At 36.8% G+C, this 24,755-nt stretch overlaps 1 protein-coding gene and 1 pseudogene across 1 annotated transcript; both read right to left on the bottom strand.

Annotated features, from left to right (window-relative positions):
- Nucleotides 1-939: 939 nt before the first annotated feature.
- LOC145016720 (zinc finger CCCH domain-containing protein 3-like) lies at nt 940-18,609 on the bottom strand (annotated as a pseudogene).
- LOC145018607 (uncharacterized) lies at nt 18,497-23,848 on the bottom strand. Its single transcript, XM_078976482.1, has 5 exons — nt 23,426-23,848; nt 22,461-22,714; nt 22,122-22,358; nt 20,492-20,709; nt 18,497-18,962 (listed from the first exon to the last, which is right to left on the bottom strand). The coding sequence occupies exons 2-5, from the start codon at nt 22,704-22,706 to the stop codon at nt 18,701-18,703; spliced, it is 963 nt and encodes a 320-aa protein (XP_078832608.1). The 5' UTR covers nt 22,707-22,714; nt 23,426-23,848; the 3' UTR covers nt 18,497-18,700.
- Between the last annotated feature and the right edge of the window lie 907 nt (nt 23,849-24,755).

The raw sequence follows: 24,755 nt of genomic DNA, 5'->3' as shown, positions 1-24,755 counted from the left end.
AATATACGTACATTGTAATTTCTGTAAAAAATATAAGTATGTTGATATTCCGGTTAACAAATATAAGTATGTTGTTATATAAATGGTACACATAACAGGGAAATTTATGACACTAAGATGCTAAACTCAAATAGACTATTGAAAATATCTATATCAAAAATAAGATTAAAAAAATTAGTAACCGAAACGGAAAAAACCATGTCAACCAAAATTGTTTTACTAGCAATTCGTATAAGCATTTTAACGGATAACTCTTATTCATAAATTCCATAATCCATAATAAATAGTCATGCATGGGTTTTATGTCATCCTAACAATAGTTGTAGACTTGTAGTTAAAAGAGGGCGAAATTAGTACTTGACAATGTATTTCCTAAATAAGATCTTCAAAATTACAAAAAAAAATGAAGTTAGATCCGTGAACAATAATGCATCAATACCATACTAATATTATAGACTGTACCCACAGGTTTAAACAGAAAAATCAAATACCCAAACTTAAATAACCAATAACTTGAACCGAAATCGAATATTTTTTAAAATCACACACAAAAAAAATAATAATAAATAAATAATAATAATAAAACAATAAAAAAATTGCGGTTTGCGCTCGGTTTTATCTCAAAAGTGACTCATGCTCACCCCTATTTAATTCATATATATTTGTTGAAATTAAAAGGTGTCAAAAAGAAACAACCCATTAAAATAGTCCACAACATAACTTATGTCATTACCATCACAAAAAAAAGGTAACGAATAAAATATTAGAACAAAAATGGCATCACCACTCATAAAATTAACAAAATCATCCATAAAAAAACAACAAAAAAACCAGTTCATACCGGATAAAAATGTAAAAGTAATAGCAATAAAAGTATAACATTTTTCCTCATCTGCATAATTTTATTCAGAACCAAAAACAAAGCCCTCATAAAAATCATCATCTCTCAAAAACACAACCCAATTCTAAACAAAACCAATCACTCTGAATGTGATGGAATGCAGCACGTTGAGGCGAAAGTGAAGGTGAACCACCTAATGGTGTTTTAGCACCTTCATTTTTAGATGACTTTGACGGGGAAGACCCTGAAGAATGAAGTGTTGACGAATTCACCCCTCCATATGAGAACAAAGATGGTGCATTAGCATTATCATTACGTAGACTCATGTTGTAGTTGTATGAGTACCCCATCAAAGGGTGATCATATTTATAAGTTGGCTCAAACTTGCAGATTCCACAAAGATTATAATATGAACACACTGTTTGCCCCTGCATTTGCATTCAAATAAAATAAGATAAAGCTAATGAAAATCGACCCGTTTATCCAATATCATGTAAATGGGTCGACCCGTTTTATACTTACAAGTCTTAGTGGAAGGCCAGGTGGGCCCAAAGAGCTAGCAGCAAGTTGAGCAATCTTTTCTGTCACACCCCCAAACCAAGGATGGCGGAAACGTCCGGGGGTGGAGGACTTCATGCATAGCATCATAACCACAATTTTAATAGTAATTTAAGCAAACACAACCAACATATATATAATTGAAAAAGTTACATCACTTGTATGAATTACATGTTTCAAAATCAATTACAATATGTTGTCAAAATGTGAAAAGTTTGACGCCTTAACGTCCCATCCTCAAAAGCACTTGATAACCTGATTAGTGTTTTCCTGTGAATACAAGTTGTTTGAAAAGTGTCAACACAAAGGTTGGTGAGTTCATAAGCTTTTATTAATAAACTTAGTAGGAGTATTTCACATTTAAATGTCGCGTTTGTTTCAGAAAAATCCGGTATTTCCCCTGAAATCCGAGAAATGTAGCCTTATAACCAAAGACTAGAGTGTATGAGAAATCATCGTTTCTTAGTAACAATGTTGTGAGTTTAAAATGTTATGGAAAGTAAAATTTCTCTTATCAACCTAAAACCTCCTTCGGTTTTATGAAACCCCGTAAACTTCATGAATTGTTATCCCCCTAAGTGAGTCGCTATAATCATACTGTGACTATGTGAACCTGCCACAACGTTTCTCAGGCGTCGCGAAAATGAAATGACATTTGTCACCCGTAGACCTGCAGGTCCCACTGTAGCTAGCAGCAAGGTGTGGGGTGTCAAACCCAATATAGATCTATATACAAGTATCACGTTCTCCCTCAAGGAGATTCTGATTATAACTACCAGGAATTATATCCCGCACTCGGACGTACGGGGAGAGAGAGAGAGAGTCTCACAACATAGGTTAACAGGTTTACGTGAAATGTGTGTGAATATAAATCTTTCTTGTATGGATGTACCCTTTTTGGTACGAGTGCGTTGAGTGATGTATCATAAACTATACCTATTATAGTTTATCTAAAATGTATGTAATATGTATGAATCCTCTTATGGAAATGTATTAGTATTGTGAATTTATCAAACTATACTTTTTATAGTCTAATGATACGTGTTCCAAAATGAATGAGTAATATTTAATATTTAGTATGAATTTCATAGTTTCAGTTCATAATGGTAAACTAACAAGGAAACACATACAAATACTAAAACTTATGATTATACACTTTGCTCAACATAATACAAAGTGTTATGATATTTACATGCTGTTGGCAAAATTTAGCGATTCTGCCCTGTTTTGGAAAAATCATAGAAAAATCATACGAAGTCGAAATCTAGATCCGTAAACTCTGAGAGTTCACAAAATGTGTCTAGTTTGTTCATAATTTTTATCACAAATTGGTATGACCTCTAACTTGGGTGAAAAAGTCCAAAATCACAGACTGGTCCGGATTGTTGTTTGAAATGATAGGCAGTTTTGTAAAAATCACCATAAATTGTAGAAAAATCGTATGGAGGTGTGCAAGTAGCCATTTTAAAGCTAAAAACTTGAACTATTTGCACCTTGTACAGTTTTGAAAACAAAAATATTTAAGATTCCCAAAACAGTCCGTGAATGGAGTTGAACTTTTCTGATGAAGGCTGTTAGAAAATTTTTGATAGGTTCTTAGTGTTTTAACTTGTATTCACCCCCTGAAAACTTGAGAAATTATGAAAATGTAGGGGTATGAACTCACCTTGAGTGATTTCAGTAGATGATTGTTGAAGGATGGAAGTGTTTAATTCAAGAACACTTGGAGATGCCTTGAAGGTTTTCGAGAATCTAACATCATAGTTAGGGAGTTTATGTAAGCAACCAAAGATTTGAGTAGAATGAAGTGAAATAGTAATAGGGAGGATGAATTTTTACTTACTAAGTGTGGAAGAACACTTGAAATCAGCCTTGGATCTCGAAAATTTGTGTAGAAGAGTTTGAGAGAAAAAGTGGTGTTTGTTACTTAGTGGAATGAGAGAAATGAGAGAAAATGAGGAGTGTGGTTGTTTGTTCCAGCTCAAAAACGTGGGAGTGAGTGAAATTTGAGTGTAAGGGAACATTGAAGTGACATAGGTAAGGTGGGGAGGTATGGCTGGTCATAGAGTGGGTGTGGGGTGGTTGCTTGTGTCATAAGTTAAGGCAAAGTCAACACTCTACCTTAAATAAATCCCCCATTAAATCTTTATTATTTAATTAATGATTTTTATAAAAATATGTTTAAATTATGAATATTTAGGGTTTATTATGTTAAAATAAAATTTCTGGAGAAAATCCCGCTTTAAAATCACGAAAAACGGGCTTAAAATGTTAAAAATATCAAAAATGGGCTGAAAATGACAAAAATGCGAAGCCTGGCCGAGGTTCGGCCCTCTTATGCTGAACCGAGAGAGAGAGGGAGGCGGAACCAAGAGAAGAAGAAGAGAGAAGGGAAGGAGCCGAGAGGAGAGGAGAAGGAGGGAAGAACCGAGAGTGCGCGAGAGGCAGAGAGGCGGAGTCGGACCGAGAGTGCGCGAGAGGCAGAGAGGCGGGGTCGGACCGAGAGTGCCGCGCGAGAGGCAGAGAGGCGGGGTCGGACCGAGAGTGCGGCGCGAACAGAGAGTGGGGGCGGACCGAGAGGCACCGAGCGCTCTGTCGTGAACAGTACTTTCGGTTCCGGTTCTTGCTTCTTGCTCTCGGTTTCGGTCTTCTTACCTTCGGTTCCTAAGAGGACCTTTCGGTCCTAAGGAACTTCGCCTCTTATAAGAGGGTTTCGGTTCCTAAGGTCCATTTTTCTCGTTTTCGCCCCGTTTTAAGCCGTTTTTGACCCGGTTAAGGGCCGGAATGACCCGAATGATTCCAAAAAGTCGCGGGAAGCTTTTGAGAGAGATTTGGGAGAGATTTCTCACACTTGGAGAGATTTGGGAGAGATTTGACATTCTTGGAGAGATTTCTCATACAGAGAGATATTTGAGAGAGATTTCACATACGTGGAGAGATTTGGGAGAGATTTAACACTCTTGGAGAGATTTCTCATATAGAGAGATATTCGAGAGAGTTTTCACATACTTGGAGGGATTTGAGAGAGATTTAACACTCTTGGAGAGATTTCTCATATAGAGAGATATTCGAGAGAGTTTTCACATACTTGGAGGGATTTGAGAGAGATTTAACATTCTTGGAGAGATTTAGGAGAGATTTGTCATAAACAGAGATAGAGTGAAAACGATTGAGAGAGGATCCATGTGGGACAGTTGTGAGTGTCCGGCACCGCAATGCATGGTTCGTAAACCCTGTTAAGCCTTGTTTAAGGATCTTACACATTCCCGATGAGTATGCAACATGGTTTTCATCAGTTTAATTCACTGATTAGTACTAAGGCTTAGGAAATTTTTAACACAAAACTTTTCTCTAGTGATGTTTTCTCATTAATATAGCAAGTTATACAATACGAACATAACACCAACTCTAATACACAAGGTTTAATAGAGTTGACCGGCTTGACTTGATGACTTGACTTGACTCAAGATTGACGATTGTCACATCATCCCCCCGTTAGAGGGAATTTCGTCCCGAAATTTAAATTCGGCTGGGACTTCAAGGGTTTGGGAAAAGATGTGGATATTTTTGTTTCATTTGATCTTCACGTTCCCAGGTAAACTCAGGCCCTCGTTTCGCGTTCCAACGAACCTTCACTATGGGAATGCGACTTTGTTTTGTTCTCTTGATCTCTCGATCCATGATCTCGACGGGTTCCTCCACAAAGTGGAGATTTTCATTAACTTCAATTTCTTCGAGCGGTACTACGAGTGTCTCGTCAGACAGACACTTCTTTAAGTTGGACACGTGGAAGATAGGGTGCACATTACTAAGTTCTTGTGGTAGTCGGAGTTTGTACGGCACAGGACCAATCCTAGCAAGGATTTCGAACGGACCGACGTACCTTGGGTTTAGTTTCCCCCGTTTACCGAAACGTATCACCCCTTTCCAGGGGGAAACTTTTAGTAGTACCCGGTCTCCGACCTGGTATTCTAAAGGTTTGCGTCGCTTATCCGCGTAACTCTTTTGTCGATCACGAGACGCTTTTAGTCTTTCCCGAATTTGAATGATCTTTTCTGTGGTTTCCCTTATGATTTCCGGCCCCGTAAGGGTGCTATCAGGGACTTGCCCTCTGGCTAGCTGAGTATCTCCAACTTCGGCCCAACACAGTGGTGATCTACACTTGCGGCCGTAGAGAGCTTCGAATGGAGCGACTCCAATGCTAGTGTGATAACTGTTATTATAAGAGAATTCGATAAGCAGTAGATGGGTATCCCATGCCTTACCAAAATCTATCACACAGGCTCTCAGCATGTCTTCCAACGTCTGGATGGTTCTCTCACTTTGTCTGTCCGTTTGTGGATGGTAGGCCGTACTCATGTCTAATCTGGTTCCCAGAGATTTTTGTAGGGACTGCCAGAAACGCGAGGTGAATCTACTATCTCGATCCGAGATAATGGATGTTGGTACACCATGTAGTCGCACGATCTCCTTAATGTACGTCCTGGTCAACTTTTCCATCTTGTCTGTTTCCTTTATTGGCAGGAAGTGCGCGGACTTGGTCAATCTGTCCACAACCACCCATATGGTATCCATCCCACCTGATGTCTTAGGCAGTTTGGTTACGAAGTCCATGGTTATTCGCTCCCACTTCCACTCGGGTATATCCGGTTGTTGAAGTAGTCCTGATGGCTTCTGGTATTCCACCTTGACCTTGGCGCAAGTGAGGCACTTGCTCACATAAGTAGCAATTTCAGCCTTCATGTTTGGCCACCAGTATAACCTTTTGAGGTCTAGATACATCTTATCTGACCCCGGATGAATGGAGTATCGAGTCTTGTGGGCCTCGTCCATTACAACGTCTCTGTACCCACCGAACTTCGGTGTCCAGATTCGATTCATGAGATAACGAGCTCCATCCCCTTTGACTTCCAAGTTCTTATCCATCCCCCTTAGTGCTTCGCTTGCCACGTTTTCTGGTTTCAGGGCTTCTAATTGGGCGTCCTTGATCTGGGTGGCCAGTTGGGAGTGGATGGTCATGGCTAGGGATTTTACTCGGCGACCCGAGTATTCTTTCCTGCTTAAGGCGTCGGCTACTACATTAGCCTTGCCCGGGTGGTAGCGAATTTCACATTCGTAGTCATTCAGTAATTCCACCCATCTTCTTTGGCGCATGTTTAGTTCTTTCTGATTGAGAATGTGTTGAAGACTTTTGTGATCAGTGAAGATGGTGCACTTGGTGCCGTAGAGGTAGTGCCTTGCCCGGGTGCTCTGATACCATTTGTAACACCCCCCTCTGGCACGTATCACAATATTGTCCGCTTTGGGCCACTCGGCACGAGGACTTCCCAGGGGGTCACCCATCCCGGTACTACTCCCGCCCGAGCACGCTTAACTGCAGAGTTCTTATGGGATCTGCTGCCCTCACAGCTTTAAAACGCGTTGTGTAATTAACTTCATGTGTCTTCAGTTGTCTTGATGCATAAGCGATGACTTTTCCCCTTTGCATGAGCACACAGCCGAGGCCTTGATTTGAAGCATCGCAATACACCACAAAATCATCAGTTCCTTCTGGAAGAGACAAGACTAGTGCGCTGCATAGGGCTTGCTTTAGTGTCTGGAAGGCGGCTTCTTGTTTATCTTCCCATTCGAACACCACCCCTTTCTGAGTCAAGGTGGTGAGAGGCTTAGCGATTTTGGAGAAGTTTTATATGAATCTTCGATAGTAGCCTGCGAGTCCTAAAAACTGTCGGATTTCTGTCGGCGTTGTAGGTGTTGACCAATCTTCGATTGCTTTGATCTTCGAGGGGTCCACATGTATTCCTTCTTTGCTTACTACGTGGCCAAGGAATCCTACTTCTCGGAGCCAAAATTCACACTTTGAGAATTTAGCGTAAAGCTTCTCGGTTCTTAAAACCTCCAGAACTAGTCGTAGGTGATGTTTGTGCTCTTCTTCGCTCCTCGAATAGACCAGGATATCGTCGATGAATACGATGACGAATTTATCCAAGAAGGGTCGACACACTCGATTCATCAAATCCATGAACACCGCGGGCGCGTTAGTTAACCCGAATGGCATCACTACAAACTCATAGTGCCCATAGCGAGTTCTGAATGCCGTCTTGGGAATATCCTCTTCTTGAACTCGCAGTTGATGATAGCCCGACCTCAGGTCGATTTTTGAAAAGTAGCTGGCTCCTTGGAGCTGGTCGAAGAGGTCATCGATTCGGGGTAGGGGATAACGGTTCTTGATAGTGAGTTTGTTTAGTTCTCGATAGTCTATGCACATGCGAAAAGACCCATCCTTCTTCTTTACAAATAAGACTGGTGCTCCCCAAGGTGAGAAGCTTGGCCTGATGAACCCTTTGCTCAATAGTTCATTCAATTGGCTGGATAGTTCTTGCATTTCTGCCGGTGCTAAGCGATAGGGAGCCCTGGCGACGGGGGTAGCTCCTGGGATTAAGTCGATCCGAAATTCGACTTGTCGTGCGAGTGGTACACCAGGCAGATCGTCTGGGAAAACATCAGGGAAGTTGCATACTTCTGGAATTTCTTTGATGTCCTTCACCTCCTGTTTCTTGTCTACGATGTGGGCTAAGAAAACCTGGTATTGCTTTCGGAGGTACTTTTGGGTTTTAACACAAGAGATGATTTGCAGGTTCGCACTAGGTTTATTACCATAAACGGTGAGAACGTTGCCATTCGGCAGATTGAGGCGGACGGCCCTTTCGTAACATAGAATGTCGGCACGATGAAGGCTTAACCAATCCATACCAATGATTATATCGAAGCTTTTTATGGTGACCGGCATAAGGTCGATTTTGAACAAATGGTTGTCTAGAGTGAGAGTACACCCTATGTAAATATCATTAGTGCGCTCAACCTTTCCATTTGCCATTTCTACGATGTAAGAATCTTCTAGTGGTTGAGAATTTTGCTTAAGTATATGTTTGAATTGGTGACTTATGAAACTCCTTTCTACCCCACTATCGAAAAGTACGCATGCATAAGAGTTATTGAGGAGGAACGTACCAGTAACCACAGAGGGATCCTTGACTGCTTCTCCCTGCCCTAAAGTTAGGACTCTCCCTACACCCCCAGCATTAGGGGCTCGTGCCTTGGGGCAGTTCCTCCTGAAGTGTCCCGTTTCACCACATCCATAGCAGGCTTGGCTTGCCCCAGTGTTGGCGGTCGTAGCGACTTGTGTGGCGGGTTGGGTAGTCGCTCTACAAAATCGTGCAGTGTGCCCCTTTTTGTTACAGTTATTGCAGTGTAACTCTCGACAAGCACCGTTATGGTGGTAGTTACACTTGTTGCACTTGGGAAGAGTTCCTGTATACGGTTTCGGTGGCGCTGGAGCGACGGCAGTAGTGGCGGCACGTACAGCAACAATCGGTTGCTTTTTGGCGGGGTCTTGAATTGGTTGCTTCCTTTTATTGCTCCAGAACTTCCTCTTGTTGTTCCCTCCTTTTGTTCGGTCGGTGGTGGTCATCACAGTACCACGGCTAGCCCTGTGATCTATGAGTTGTTGTGCCAATTCCTTGGCACTCTCAAAGGTAGTGGGTTTCGAGGCCAAGACACTATCTTGAATCTGGGATGATAGGCCCCAGAGATATCGTTCCACCTTCTTCTCTTCTGGAGTGACCATTGTTGGACAGAGGAGTGCTAGGTCGTTGAAGCGGGCAGTATAAGTTTCAAGATCAGTACCTGTCATCCTGAGGTTCCAAAGTTCTTCTTCAAGTTTTTGTATTTCGCCCCTCGGGCAGTATTCCTTTAACATTAGGGCTTTCAAATCCTCCCAGCTGATTGCGTTAGCTACTGCAGGAGTAAGTGACTTAACTCGGCCATTCCACCAAGTAAGTGCTTTTCCAGTGAAAGTGAATGCCGCATACTTGACCTTGCTCGCTTCGGGACAAGCGCAGATTTCAAAAACTGCCTCGGTCCTTTCGAACCATTGCACCAGTGTGATGACGCCCCCGCTTCCATTGAAAGGATCGGGTTTGCCATTCGTGAAGTCTTTGTAAGTGCACTCCCTCGTACGCCCCGTGCTGTCCCCATGAATGGAATTGGTAGCTCCGGATCCAGAACCGCCGGAACCATGGGTTCCCATTTGCGACATTGCTGCCGCCACGGCTGCCGTCACTGCAGCCTGGAACATTGCAGGATCAAACTGCGGAGGTGGTGGTGGAGGCGGCACTGGGTTGTTGGAAGACCTTGGTCTTTTCCTTGGTGGCATGGTTCTGTCATAAAAAAAAAATGACTAGTCGGTAAGACTTCAATAGTGATAACGAGTCGAGTGATACTGGTTCCATCCCTCTTGTATTTTTTTATCATAACTTTATTATTCGTAAACTGTTTGTGTGATCAGGTTATGATGTATAGTGCCAAACATTCAATAAATAAAACACAAGCCAAATTTCATTGATAACTTTTAGTACATAACGTTTAGAGAGAAAAGTTTGACCTCATAGGGGTCTGCATTACATCATTACAAAAGGTAGTTTTTTTTTTTTTTTTTTTTTTTTTTTTTTTTTTGGCGTTACAAAAGCCCTTTGAATAGTGTAATCACATAGTCGCAGGGTCGACCTACATACAAGGAGTAGCACCAACGCGTACTCATAAAATTCTACTACTAAGACGGGAGAATAGCAACGAGTTCTAATCACTGCGACCCTTCTTTGACGGAGGCTGCGATGATGTCGATGCGCCCTGTAGTTCCGCCAATTTGCGTTCGGCTGCAACCATTCTCTCTTCGAGTGCCATGTACCTTTCCCGATACTCTCTTGTTTCTGCTTGAGCCGCGAGAAGGTCTCGAATGAGTTGGTCTCGGTGGTGGGAGTCTCGTTCCAGGTTTCTGGTGCGATCCGTAGTAGACTGTACAATGGCACTTAACTCCCGGACCTGATCTGTCGTTGTCCTACCACGATCATCCATTCTTGCCATTCGTTGTATCGTGACGGGGAGAGCCCTGTCAGCCGGTCCACCATGAGTGAGATCATAGTAACCTCGTTGGTAGCCATATGGTGACCGTTGGCGTTGTTGTCGGCTCCATCTTTCGATCGTTGTTACCCAAGGGGGTTCAGGTCCATTGTAACCAAAACGGTGCGCGGGTACCCTCGCGATGTAGAGAGGGTTGAATACTTCTGGTGGTTCCTCCGCTTCGTTCCCAACCATGACTACCTCATCACCTTCCTCTTCTTCCTCTTCTTCCTGGTCGTCTTCCTCTTCTTCCTCTTCTTCTTGGTCGTCTTCCTCTTCTTCTCCTTGTTCGTCTTCCTCCTCGGGCTCCTCCTCGGGATCCTCTTCGGGATCCTCCTCGGGTTCCTCTTCGGGATCCTCCTCGGGTTCCTCTTCGGGATCCTCCTCGGGCTCGTCTTCGATCCATCCCGCGTTTCCCTGATTGGGAAAATAGGGGTCCCCGGGTATGTGAAATCCTGCCATGTCGTCTGCACGAGAAACGGGATTAAGAAGTACGTATCGGAAGATAAAAATTTGGCGCTATAGAAACGTACAAATACTCATATAGTATTTTTAAATGTTTATATTTGGTTCTTAGCGTGTTCTTTATGGAGTGTAATTAGGTTTTCAGATTTGTCGCTCATTACGACTATTCCTTAGTGTGCGTAAGTTACTTCTTGGATGGATATAGTTGATCAGGCTATATCCTTCCCAGAACTGATTACACATGCTAAGGCGTATTAATAATGTTCGACTCCTCCTCTTTCAATTTATGTTCTCCTAAGTTATGACACCATGCTAGTATAGACTGCATGCAAGTATACTTTAAAACAAGAAATTATTTGTTTTCTAAAAGTACAACTCTTTAAATCACTTTAAGAATCAGAGACTTTTAGTCCCAAATGTGTTTATAGTTTGTATATCTTATGTGGTTGACATACTTAATTCACTATAAACCGTGCTCTGATACCAATCTGTCACACCCCCAAACCAAGGATGGCGGAAACGTCCGGGGGTGGAGGACTTCATGCATAGCATCATAACCACAATTTTAATAGTAATTTAAGCAAACACAACCAACATATATATAATTGAAAAAGTTACATCACTTGTATGAATTACATGTTTCAAAATCAATTACAATATGTTGTCAAAATGTGAAAAGTTTGACGCCTTAACGTCCCATCCTCAAAAGCACTTGATAACCTGATTAGTGTTTTCCTGTGAATACAAGTTGTTTGAAAAGTGTCAACACAAAGGTTGGTGAGTTCATAAGCTTTTATTAATAAACTTAGTAGGAGTATTTCACATTTAAATGTCGCGTTTGTTTCAGAAAAATCCGGTATTTCCCCTGAAATCCGAGAAATGTAGCCTTATAACCAAAGACTAGAGTGTATGAGAAATCATCGTTTCTTAGTAACAATGTTGTGAGTTTAAAATGTTATGGAAAGTAAAATTTCTCTTATCAACCTAAAACCTCCTTCGGTTTTATGAAACCCCGTAAACTTCATGAATTGTTATCCCCCTAAGTGAGTCGCTATAATCATACTGTGACTATGTGAACCTGCCACAACGTTTCTCAGGCGTCGCGAAAATGAAATGACATTTGTCACCCGTAGACCTGCAGGTCCCACTGTAGCTAGCAGCAAGGTGTGGGGTGTCAAACCCAATATAGATCTATATACAAGTATCACGTTCTCCCTCAAGGAGATTCTGATTATAACTACCAGGAATTATATCCCGCACTCGGACGTACGGGGAGAGAGAGAGAGAGTCTCACAACATAGGTTAACAGGTTTACGTGAAATGTGTGTGAATATAAATCTTTCTTGTATGGATGTACCCTTTTTGGTACGAGTGCGTTGAGTGATGTATCATAAACTATACCTATTATAGTTTATCTAAAATGTATGTAATATGTATGAATCCTCTTATGGAAATGTATTAGTATTGTGAATTTATCAAACTATACTTTTTATAGTCTAATGATACGTGTTCCAAAATGAATGAGTAATATTTAATATTTAGTATGAATTTCATAGTTTCAGTTCATAATGGTAAACTAACAAGGAAACACATACAAATACTAAAACTTATGATTATACACTTTGCTCAACATAATACAAAGTGTTATGATATTTACATGCTGTTGGCAAAATTTAGCGATTCTGCCCTGTTTTGGAAAAATCATAGAAAAATCATACGAAGTCGAAATCTAGATCCGTAAACTCTGAGAGTTCACAAAATGTGTCTAGTTTGTTCATAATTTTTATCACAAATTGGTATGACCTCTAACTTGGGTGAAAAAGTCCAAAATCACAGACTGGTCCGGATTGTTGTTTGAAATGATAGGCAGTTTTGTAAAAATCACCATAAATTGTAGAAAAATCGTATGGAGGTGTGCAAGTAGCCATTTTAAAGCTAAAAACTTGAACTATTTGCACCTTGTACAGTTTTGAAAACAAAAATATTTAAGATTCCCAAAACAGTCCGTGAATGGAGTTGAACTTTTCTGATGAAGGCTGTTAGAAAATTTTTGATAGGTTCTTAGTGTTTTAACTTGTATTCACCCCCTGAAAACTTGAGAAATTATGAAAATGTAGGGGTATGAACTCACCTTGAGTGATTTCAGTAGATGATTGTTGAAGGATGGAAGTGTTTAATTCAAGAACACTTGGAGATGCCTTGAAGGTTTTCGAGAATCTAACATCATAGTTAGGGAGTTTATGTAAGCAACCAAAGATTTGAGTAGAATGAAGTGAAATAGTAATAGGGAGGATGAATTTTTACTTACTAAGTGTGGAAGAACACTTGAAATCAGCCTTGGATCTCGAAAATTTGTGTAGAAGAGTTTGAGAGAAAAAGTGGTGTTTGTTACTTAGTGGAATGAGAGAAATGAGAGAAAATGAGGAGTGTGGTTGTTTGTTCCAGCTCAAAAACGTGGGAGTGAGTGAAATTTGAGTGTAAGGGAACATTGAAGTGACATAGGTAAGGTGGGGAGGTATGGCTGGTCATAGAGTGGGTGTGGGGTGGTTGCTTGTGTCATAAGTTAAGGCAAAGTCAACACTCTACCTTAAATAAATCCCCCATTAAATCTTTATTATTTAATTAATGATTTTTATAAAAATATGTTTAAATTATGAATATTTAGGGTTTATTATGTTAAAATAAAATTTCTGGAGAAAATCCCGCTTTAAAATCACGAAAAACGGGCTTAAAATGTTAAAAATATCAAAAATGGGCTGAAAATGACAAAAATGCGAAGCCTGGCCGAGGTTCGGCCCTCTTATGCTGAACCGAGAGAGAGAGGGAGGCGGAACCAAGAGAAGAAGAAGAGAGAAGGGAAGGAGCCGAGAGGAGAGGAGAAGGAGGGAAGAACCGAGAGTGCGCGAGAGGCAGAGAGGCGGAGTCGGACCGAGAGTGCGCGAGAGGCAGAGAGGCGGGGTCGGACCGAGAGTGCGCGAGAGGCAGAGAGGCGGGGTCGGACCGAGAGTGCGCGAGAGGCAGAGAGGCGGGGTTGGACCGAGAGTGCGCGAGAGGCAGAGAGGCGGGGTCGGACCGAGAGTGCGGCGCGAACAGAGAGTGGGGGCGGACCGAGAGGCACCGAGCGCTCTGTCGTGAACAGTACTTTCGGTTCCGGTTCTTGCTTCTTGCTCTCGGTTTCGGTCTTCTTACCTTCGGTTCCTAAGAGGACCTTTCGGTCCTAAGGAACTTCGCCTCTTATAAGAGGGTTTCGGTTCCTAAGGTCCATTTTTCTCGTTTTCGCCCCGTTTTAAGCCGTTTTTGACCCGGTTAAGGGCCGGAATGACCCGAATGATTCCAAAAAGTCGCGGGAAGCTTTTGAGAGAGATTTGGGAGAGATTTCTCACACTTGGAGAGATTTGGGAGAGATTTGACATTCTTGGAGAGATTTCTCATACAAAGAGATATTTGCGAGAGTTTTCACATACTTGGAGGGATTTGGGAGAGATTTGACATTCTTGGAGAGATTTCTCATACAGAGAGATATTTGAGAGAGATTTCACATACGTGGAGAGATTTGGGAGAGATTTAACACTCTTGGAGAGATTTCTCATATAGAGAGATATTCAAGAGAGTTTTCACATACTTGGAGGGATTTGAGAGAGATTTAACATTCTTGGAGAGATTTAAGAGAGATTTGTCATAAACAGAGATAGAGTGAAAACGATTGAGAGAGGATCCATGTGGGACAGTTGTGAGTGTCCGGCACCGCAATGCATGGTTCGTAAACCCTGTTAAGCCTTGTTTAAGGATCTTACACATTCCCGATGAGTATGCAACATGGTTTTCATCAGTTTAATTCACTGATTAGTACTAAGGCTTAGGAAATTTTTAACACAAAACTTTTCTCTAGTGATGTTTTCCCATTAATATAGCAAGTTATACAATACGAACATAACACCAACTCTAATACACAAGGTTTAATAGAGTTGACCGGCTTGACTTGATGACTTGACTTGACTCAAGATTGACGATTGTCACATTTTCCTTTGGGTGATGATATTTGCAGTCTGATCCGTATTTGCAGTTTCCAGTGTGCATTAAATAACGACATTCTGGTTCCCTAGGCCGTTCGGGCAGATTAGTAGAACCAGAGGAATAGGGTTGTTCAATGTTGCCTGGGCCACCATAGATGCTGCCCGAACTTACCGAGCTCAAACTTCCCTGACCAAAACCCAAAACCAAACAAACACCATATCAGACACAATATTTTAACTCAACAAAAAATAAATTACAATTTACTTTATTTTAGACATCATACTTTTCATAACCCACAAACAAAAACCCAGAATTTACATCAACTAACCTTACCATGTAAGTGCTCCAACCTTGTGTGGGCCCAATTCCTTGAGAATGAGGAAGAACAATTGGTAAATAAATCAGAAACATATGTTGCCCTAGGTAATGACCATGTAGAACCACCATTAATAAGAGGTGGTGGTTGTGATGAATATGGGAATTGAATGTTAGATCTATCCATTGATCACTGTGGATGATGAAAATTGCATGCCATTCCAAATTTACAAGATCCTGTGCACAAGCTTTTTCTTCCTAATTAAGTGTTTATAAGTTAGTTTAAACTATCATTTTAAAGAAAAATAGAAATTGAAAATCAAGATTAGTAAATAGCAACCTGTCTCATAGGTAACCCAACCATGTTTAACACCACTGGTCCAACACCTCTCCTATCACGAGGATGATTGTATTTGCATGTTGATCCATATTTGCAAGTACCCATCTTTGGAAAATACTGAAAAAAAAAGGATGTGAAATTACTTAATTATCCCTAACTATCATCGTCAATATGATGGAGAAGAGACTTACCACACAGTCTGGTTCTCCAACTCTTTCTGGAAGCGTGCCTCCAAGTTGAAGTTGATTGGCCTGATTAAGAATCGAATTTCAGACATGAAGAGCAACAATCGTTTTATTCCGATTGAGAAAAATAAAAGGTTTTTTTTTACCTGACCAATGTGGGTTGGATGATTAAACCTACAAATGTTCCCATAGCCACACAAGCCGGTTCTTAAACAAAATATACAATCGGGTTCACCAGGACAATCTGGGTAGGGCATCGAACCCGCCATGGCAGTTCCATCTTCTTTCCCACCTGTTTAAATTCTCAATCTCCTTACAGCTTCTATGATTTGAAGAATTTTAATAAAAAAATCAGACACACTTTGTAACAATTAAACCCAAGGATTCAAACAGTTCGTGATCGGAAAAAGATGGGTGTGGGAGATAAAGTAATCAAAACTATCGTACAGAAATGGGAATTGGGAGATAGGGCAAAACAAACAGAGAAAAATTAAGGGGAAATGGAAATAGAACTGATAAAATTAAATTGTAACAGACTAACATCATATATATATATATATATATATATATATATATATATATATATATATATATATATATATATATATATATATACTAGCCGTCTACCCGCGCAAAGCGGCGGACGGCGAATAATTTGATCTCTTTAGAGTTAAAACCATTTTGTGTTCACTTCGAGAAATGAATATTAAATGAAATCTATTTTTCAAGAGCATTACCATACCATATTAAGGGGTGTTTGGCTAAACTTTTTTTAAAACAACTTATTAGGTTCCAAATCACTATAAGTTAAAAAAGTGTTTGGATTAAAATAACTTATTCCGGTGGAGAACCTCTAATACGTCATTTTTTTCATAAGTTACCCTACACTTACTTATTAACTTATAAGCTAATAAACTAATAAGCAATAAGTTTTTTTGCCAAACACCCCCTAAATGGTTATTACTTCCATTTATACATACCCAAACCACTTGTACTGTTTATCGTTCTCTTTTTTTTTTTTTTTTTTCATTTTCCTTATTTCTTTTATTAATTTAATGTCCTACTAAGTAAAATGCTAAAATATATAAATAATAGTTTATAAAAATAAACCTTTAAAATATTAGGTGTTGTAATTCAAAAGTCGATAAATAAGCCTTTGAGAAAGCCAAAATACTCAAGTATCAACTTGTTCATTGTGATTTTAAACCAAGTTTGGTCACAAATTAAAACATTTTCAACGATGGTATGTAATTCAAGGATTCATATTGATTTAGGTTCTTGAAACCTTAAAATATTGAACAAAATCTATATAGACCTTATAATAAGGACAATAATCACCGTAATCAGGAAGTCCATGTGATGAAACTTAATATTATAAGGACCAATGATGAAAAAGGTTTCATTTTTAGACTAAACGAGATGAAAAAAATATACAAACTACCTTAATCATGTCAAATCTTGTGTTTAGCCGTTCTTTATTGCAAAAGCAAGATGTCAAAATATACAAACTAATGATAAATACAATGCTCTAACTGACTTCTTGGTATAGTTCTTTGAACCTGCAAAGTCAACACATTAAAGAAACATAATAAAAACCTTTTTAGGAACAAACCTGATATAATAAAGCATTCACCCAATATATTTATAAGATAAAAATACAAAAAGTTAAAAATGATGAAATCGATTACAAGTACGGGTTAAAATAAAAACCTGTTAAGAAAGAGTCATCTGTAGGAGGGATATTTGAATCAACATCTATTTTCTGATGGTTTCAAATTTTGAATTATCCGAAATTCAGGGAAGGAGATAGAATTTGTTGAGAAATATAAGGATTCAAAACACAGGTTAAAATTTAATATTATTTTATTGATGACTACTTGTACTATTAGCTTAATGATTTGAACGTCTTAGAAAAATAATATTATTATATTCAATTTATTTTTAGAAATAATGAGATTTCTTTTATAAGATAGTAAAGATATATATATATATATATATATATATATATATATATATATATATATATATATATATAAACTGATGAATATAGCATTCAAAATCGCGTTCTTCAAAACTAATGGGTTGCTTTGAAAGTGTAAATTACTCTTAATCATGGCTTGTCCCTATATTTTCATTTACATCTTCCTATTGTTTGGATTTGTATAAGTTTTTGTCTAATATAGCCCTTATTGAAGAAGGGAGATCAACAACGCCGATTTCTTGGATAAATATTAAGCGTTGATAAACAATTCAAACGTAAATGAGCGGATTGGAATGAAACTGGTTCATATCTTTGCTAATAAACAATTCAAAAGTCAAAAATTCTCGGTGATTAAATATATAAAACTTATTTTCAATCGAGTTTAATTTTGGATATTAAAACTAATTTGCTTAATCTTAGGATGTGATTAATCGACAATCAAAGAAATCCATGTGTGGGAAAATTAGTCAAATATTTTTTGTGGTAGTGACACGAGGCATAGTGGTGGCTTAAAAGAGTGCCATGTGGTATGTAGGAGAGGTTTTTATTATATATATATATATATATATATATATATATATATATATATATATATATATATAAAGTAATTAAGGATTCTAGAAAATATCATTTTCGGAAGTCTAAAAATAAACCTGAGTCTCAAAACAAAATTATAATAAAAATGTATTTTTTTTTTCTAGTTACTTTAAAAATCACTATAAATTACTTGTGATCAAACAATATCTAAAAAACCTCACTAAAACTACATAAATGACAGTGTTACAATTTTTCAAGAGAGTAAAAAAAAAAAAAAAAAAAAAAAAAAACCAACGCAATCCTTCAAAAACAGTCAATTTCATTTCCATCATATACCAAACACAGATAGAAGTGTATACCTTGATCTTAAAACTATATAGTAGTATTTTTTTTCTCCTCCGTTCTTATTTTCCATCCGCAATTGGTTAATTACAAGAAAGCCCCCATATCATGTCAGTAATTTACACACTACCACTCCTCTATATGACTCACCTACAAATTATAAGCTATGATGAACCCAAATGTAACCCAAACCCAAACTGCTTTTGTCTCTCAAGTGGAACTTTTTCAAGCTCTATATTATTACCATCTGTCTCCTTATTTTCTTCTTCAATTTCAAGTTCTTTTAGAGCCTTTTTAGCATAAATCGTAAAACCAATAGTCATTGCAACTGCAATGATTAAGGAGATGGCGTTGTATATAATTTCTAATGGAGTCAATGTATGGTTTCTGTACTGCACGTCTGCAAATGTCCGTATTAATCGCCCACTGCATAAATATTTCAAGTGTTAAAAAAAAAAAAAAAAAAAAATAGTTTAACATAGCATAGGTCTAATTGCAAGAAATAGCAGTGTACTTTCACTTTTTTTGTGTGTATTATAGCATCCTACTTTTGTTTCTTTTTAGGGCTGATCTCAAAAAAAAAAAAAAAAATTTATTTTGTGATTTCAAATTTACTTTTTGACAAAAAAAAAGACCTTGTACATTTTCATTTTTTTCGAAAAAGTCCTCGACTTTGTATTTTTTTTCTGAAAAAAAAAACCTTAACCTTCTAAATGCTTCCAAATAAACCCTCAACGTTTTTAATTTTTCTCGAAAAAACCCTTGTATTTATAAAAATAAAAAATAATAATAAGAATAATAATAATAAAAGGAAAAAAAATGACTAAAAGGGCTAGATCGGAAAAATGAAAAAATACAAGGTCTTTTTTGAGATTAACCCTTCATTTTATTAAAGCATTGTACTTTTGGGTTTTTTTTCTTATTAAACCTTTTTATTTGAAAATTCTAGCAATTATAGCATTGTGTTTTTATTTTTTTTCTTATTAACCCTTTTTATTTGAAAAATCTAGCAATTATAGCATTGTAACTTTTTTATTTTTTTTTCTTATTAAGCCTTTTTTTTCTCTTACTAAGCCTTTTTAATTATAACAATGAAGATTGCTTTTTATATTGATAATGTTGCTAATAGACTTTTGGAAATACAATACTGTAATCAAAAGAAATGAGAATAGGATGCTAGAATAAACAAATCACTGAAAGTAGATTGTTTGCATTTAACCCTATAATTAAAGGGCTAAATGGAAAGAAATGACATACTTTGATTTATTTGTGTATTGCAGCATTCTACTTTGTTTTTTTTCTTTTCTATTACTGCATTATACATTCAGTTGTTTTTTATGAAGGCAATGTACTTTAAAAAACTTACAAATTATAGCACTATACTATTAAAAAAAATTCTTTTTTGGAAATTGTATTTTGAAAAATCCAATAGCATTGAGAATTGCTTGTATGTTGATGACATTACTATAATTTAGTAGATTTTTCAATGTACAATGTTGTAATACAAAAAAGTTAATAACAATAAAACAAAAACATGTGCACTAAAAAAAGATAAACTGAAAAGATGAATACAAGAAACAGAAACATGCTTTCATTTATTTATGTATTATACCCAATTCTAGCATCATACTCTAGTTTACATTTAATTTGTATTAGGACATTATACTCTGAAAATCTACACAAGTATACATATGAAATTGCTTTGTATATATAGATAACATTGCTATAACTGGGTAGATTTTTCAAAATAAAATGTTATAATAGAAAAATAAAATTAAAGTAGGATATGCTATATTTTGAAAAACACCCAATTATAGCATTATGCTTTCAATTTAACTTTTATGATGACATTTTACTTTCAATTTATGGCATTATCTTTTTTTTAAAAAAAAAACTATCATTGGAAACAATGTTGTAACAGGATGCTATAATAAAGAAATTAATGAATGTATTACCTATAGATATAAATGAAGGCTTCTGGAATCATTCCTGCAATAGATCCAGAGAGATAAGGCCAAAATCTCATGTTTGTGACTACAATTGCATAGTTGAAGATTGTGTAAGGAAATGGTGAAATCCTGAAGAGTGCAACAACCCTAAATTGCTGAAATCCGTTTCCTTCTCCAGCCAATCGAATCATGGCAGCTGTCTGTGGCCATTTCTTCAACCATTGCTGCAAATTACATAACACAAACTTAAACAAAATAACTCAAACCTTTTGCTATAATTAGGTATAGATGTTTCAAAGTATAATATCCTAATAAGAAGAAAGAAAATGAAAATGTAAATGTAAATGTATAGTTAGGTAGATATTTCAGAGTACAATGTTTCTTTCAATAAGGAAAAATGAAACCACAATGTTGTAATAGAAAGAAATGAAAGTAAGATGCTATAGCATAAATATAAAATAAAGCGTGTTATCTCAATAGTGACTTATGAAAGTAAGATGGTATGATATAAAAGTAAAATGTTGGATAGATTTTTCAGATATAATATGTCCTAATGAGAAACTTTATGGAAATGCAATGTTATAATTAATAGGGTAGAATTTTCAAAGTACAACACCTTGATAAAAAAATACAAATAAAAAAAAAAAAAAAACAGAAAAAGTACATTGATGTAAATAATAGAAAGAAATAGATGTTAATAATATATAAGCAAATAGAAGTAGATTGCAAAGTCTTAAATAACCTGTTTTGGTAAGTTTTCAGTCGTAATTTCCATTTTTACCCATTCGTAATCAATACTTATAATTAGGAAATCCAATTGTGGTCCATATAATGTCCTGATAAAAAATAAAAATAAAAATAAAACTGAAACTACAACGGTTTAGTCTATGTTTAGCTGAAAAAAGTAGTTGTTAGTTGAAAAACTAGCTGCTAGCTGAAAAGTTGGTTGATAAAAATGATGTTTGGTAAAAAACGAGTTGGAATATATATAAAGACATAAAAAGGCATTTAGAAAAATGTGATATAGATAATTAACTAAGGGTATATTTGGAAAATATTAAAATTTAAATAAAAAAAAAACTCCTAAAAAACTAATCTAAGTAGCTTTCAAGCTACTTTTTGGTTTGCCAAAAATTACAACTTAAAAAAGCTCGAAAAATAAACTAGTTGTGGTGCGCTAAACACAGCCTTAGCCTACGTTTGGCATAACCAAACTAGCTAAAAAGCTAGCTGATAGCTGAAAAGGTAGCTGGTAAATAAAAAGCTAGTTGTTAAATAAAAAGCTAACCGGTAGCTGAAAAACTAGCTGATAAAGAATAACATTTGGTAAAATGGCATAAAAGGACATTTAAAGATTGTGCTTCTATAATTAATTTAGGGGTATGTTTGGACATTTTTGAAAAAACTAGTATAAGTAGCTTTTTAAAAAGCTAGATGATAAGCTAGCTTATAAGCTACTTTTTGGTTTGCTAAACGTGACAACTTAAAACAGCTCAAAAAATAAGCTAGCTGCGGCGTGCCAAGCACAACCTTAATACAACGAATGTCATCTCTTTCATTTATCCCTTTTTTGGTAAGTTCTTTATATTTAAGGAAGGGGGGGTATTTTAGTCATTTGATGAATGATTCAACTTACATGGATACGATCACGGAAGAGTAGACCAATAAGATAAGGTAAAATCATCCCAATAGTTGTTCCAACCATGATTATCACAAATCCAATTCCATAACCAAATATCATCCCCGCAAGCCACATGGAAGGCCCAGAAGGAATCAACAAAGCCGGGAAAAATGCCAAAGAAGCTACAAGAATCAATGCAAGCACAGGGCGACCAAAGGCAGTCGCCTCCCATTGCAACATCGGTAAAAGAACCTACACAAAATCAAAAAACCAAAATGACAAAAATACCCTTCGGACAACAATAGTAGAACAATTTGAGGGTATAGTAAGATAATAAGACTAATATATTATTACCTTCTCAAAAAGAAATGGCACACCCCATTTCAAGAAAACAAGTGATAAAATAATAGCAATAATGGACAAAGTGATAGCTTTGATCCACCATTTGATTCGTGTGTCTCTATTTTCAGTTTGAAGTTGCAAGATATCGGCTTCTGTTGTCCTTTCATTTGATATAACCAATCTCACGTGTTCACTGTCTTCCATTGAAAGATTTCCATTAGTTGCCATGTGTTTTGTAATATCCACTTGTGATGGCATCTTGAGATCTATTAAATGGAAGAAGATATATGTTCAACCATTAATAATCATGATTTGAATAATGGTGTAATAGAAAGAAATGGAACTAACAGATTGATTTCATAAAGATTTCATGTTACTTCCGATGATATAGTGTAATTTAAATTCTGTTATAACCAAATTGTCAAGTTCTCAAAAGAGTTTTACTCAAACATCTTAAAATCCTTGAGTTCGTAAGTGTTCTTGGATGGAATCCCAAACGCAACCAAAAAATTGAACTCGCATATGTCGCCTGAATAAACTTGTTTCGATGTTGCAGATTGCATACTGGTTCTTGTTTTAAGGTAACAGAACATTTCAAAATGAAAACTCATCGTATCTAATTGTAGATAAGAAATGGAAAGTTCCGATTTCAAAAATCAAAAGTAGATTTAACCTCGAGAAGTAAAAGTTTTGCTTTAAGGTATCAGGGACTCCACCCAAATTCGCTAAAACTTGCCCTAGTTTATAAAATCCTTCCCTTATTAAGCATGAAATCAGTGAACTAAACCCAAATCGCAGCTTAGCTTCATGCACGAAAAGATGCTGCATCAATTAGAAGGGAAAACGAGAGAAAAAAAATGTGGAATCGGATTCTTTTCTAAGGTTACATGAAGTCTGAATGATCCATCCAAAAGAATTGCCAAAAGATCAATCAAACATGGAGACGAAATGAATAAAAGGGTTTTGCGAACACTTACAATCAGGCGGTGAACGTGGAAGCGTTGCGCCGTTGCCTGAGCAGAAGAACACCGGCAACTTTTTTTTACTTTATCGGTGTCTCTTTCCCTTCAAAATTTCTTGGGGTTTGAGGGATCTTTTTAGTAATTGGGGAGGGTTGTAGGTGTAACAGAGAGAGAAAGAAAAGAGGGTTATCGTGGTTTGCTTTTGATTTTACTGAAAAAGGTGGCTGATCATCATAGCCTCATAGGGTGGCTTCCTTGTAATCTAGCTTAGGGAGTAGTTTGAAATTTGAATATTGGATGTATCGTCAAGAAAGTGTAAACCAGTACGCCATTTTAGAAGAATATGCCATTATCTTTCTTCATTCTTCTTAGTTGTATAGTATTTGATCACAAAATATTTTATGAGAATTAATCAAATACTTGTATGACTTGGATTCTTGGAAAAGAACCTTCTATGTTTTTGACCAACTGCCTACCAACTCCTCCGATTTCCCAAGTAAATTATTTGGTTAAGAGCCTTAATCTTATAACATGCCAAAGTTGTAGTTCAAAATGGCTTCAAAATATATTTCCTATGTTCCTTTTTCAATTATAACTTTGAGTTTCATTTACAAGTATTTTTCAACTAAAGAAGCATTATGTACATATCAACCAAATCATTAAGGGGTGTTTGGATTAGATTTTTAGCTTATTGTTTATAGTTTATTAGTGGTGGGAATAAGTAATAAGCAATAAGCATGGGGATGAATACTTATTAAAATTAGCTTATTTAGCCTAATAAACTGGATTTTATCCAAACACTCAAATTAGCTTATTGTGGGAATAAGCAATAAGCACCTCTTTTTTTTTCCTATCCAAACACCCCCTAACTAATATTTGTATTAAAACATATGTTTTGCCGGAATAAGGTATTATATTTTAAGTATAGTTGTTTACGGGGTGTTTGGAATTATTTTTTAAACTTAAAAGTTTTTTTTTTTAATAAAAGTTCTTTTTAATTTTAATTTTTAAGACCATTTCCATTTTTTCCTTATAAATGGAGTAAATAATGTTTCATTTCCAACTCATCTCTATTTTTTCCCCCATAAATTGAGTAAATAATGTTTCAACGCTAACCTTACTCCATTTTCTACCCCATTTTTTACCCTAAAAAGATATTCTTAGAATATTTCATTTTTATAACTTATATATATTATCAAATACACCTCTCTACTAGTTAAACTCTATATTTATGTTTAATTAATATATAACATGATATTATAAATATTAAATACTGCATTTAAATTATAATTAGTAGATAAAATAAACTAGAAATGTATAAAATAAAAATGAGAGGGATTAAAAT

This window comes from Lactuca saligna, chromosome 9, assembly GCF_052625555.1.
Source record: "Lactuca saligna cultivar CGN05327 chromosome 9, ASM5262555v1, whole genome shotgun sequence".
In the NCBI taxonomy this organism is placed as follows: Eukaryota; Viridiplantae; Streptophyta; class Magnoliopsida; order Asterales; family Asteraceae; genus Lactuca; species Lactuca saligna.
This window is presented reverse-complemented; position numbering and strand designations above follow the sequence as displayed.

Excerpts from the sequence above, each read along its gene's own strand:
- LOC145018607 (XM_078976482.1), bottom strand. The coding sequence starts at position 22,706 with ATGCCATCACAAGTGGATATTACAAAACACATGGCAACTAATGGAAAT. Across the intron at positions 22,359-22,460 it reads TGCCATTTCTTTTTGAGAAG|GTTCTTTTACCGATGTTGCA; the intron begins GTAATAATATAT and ends GATTTTGTGTAG. Across the intron at positions 20,710-22,121 it reads TCTTCCGTGATCGTATCCAT|CAATGGTTGAAGAAATGGCC; the intron begins GTAAGTTGAATC and ends TGTAATTTGCAG.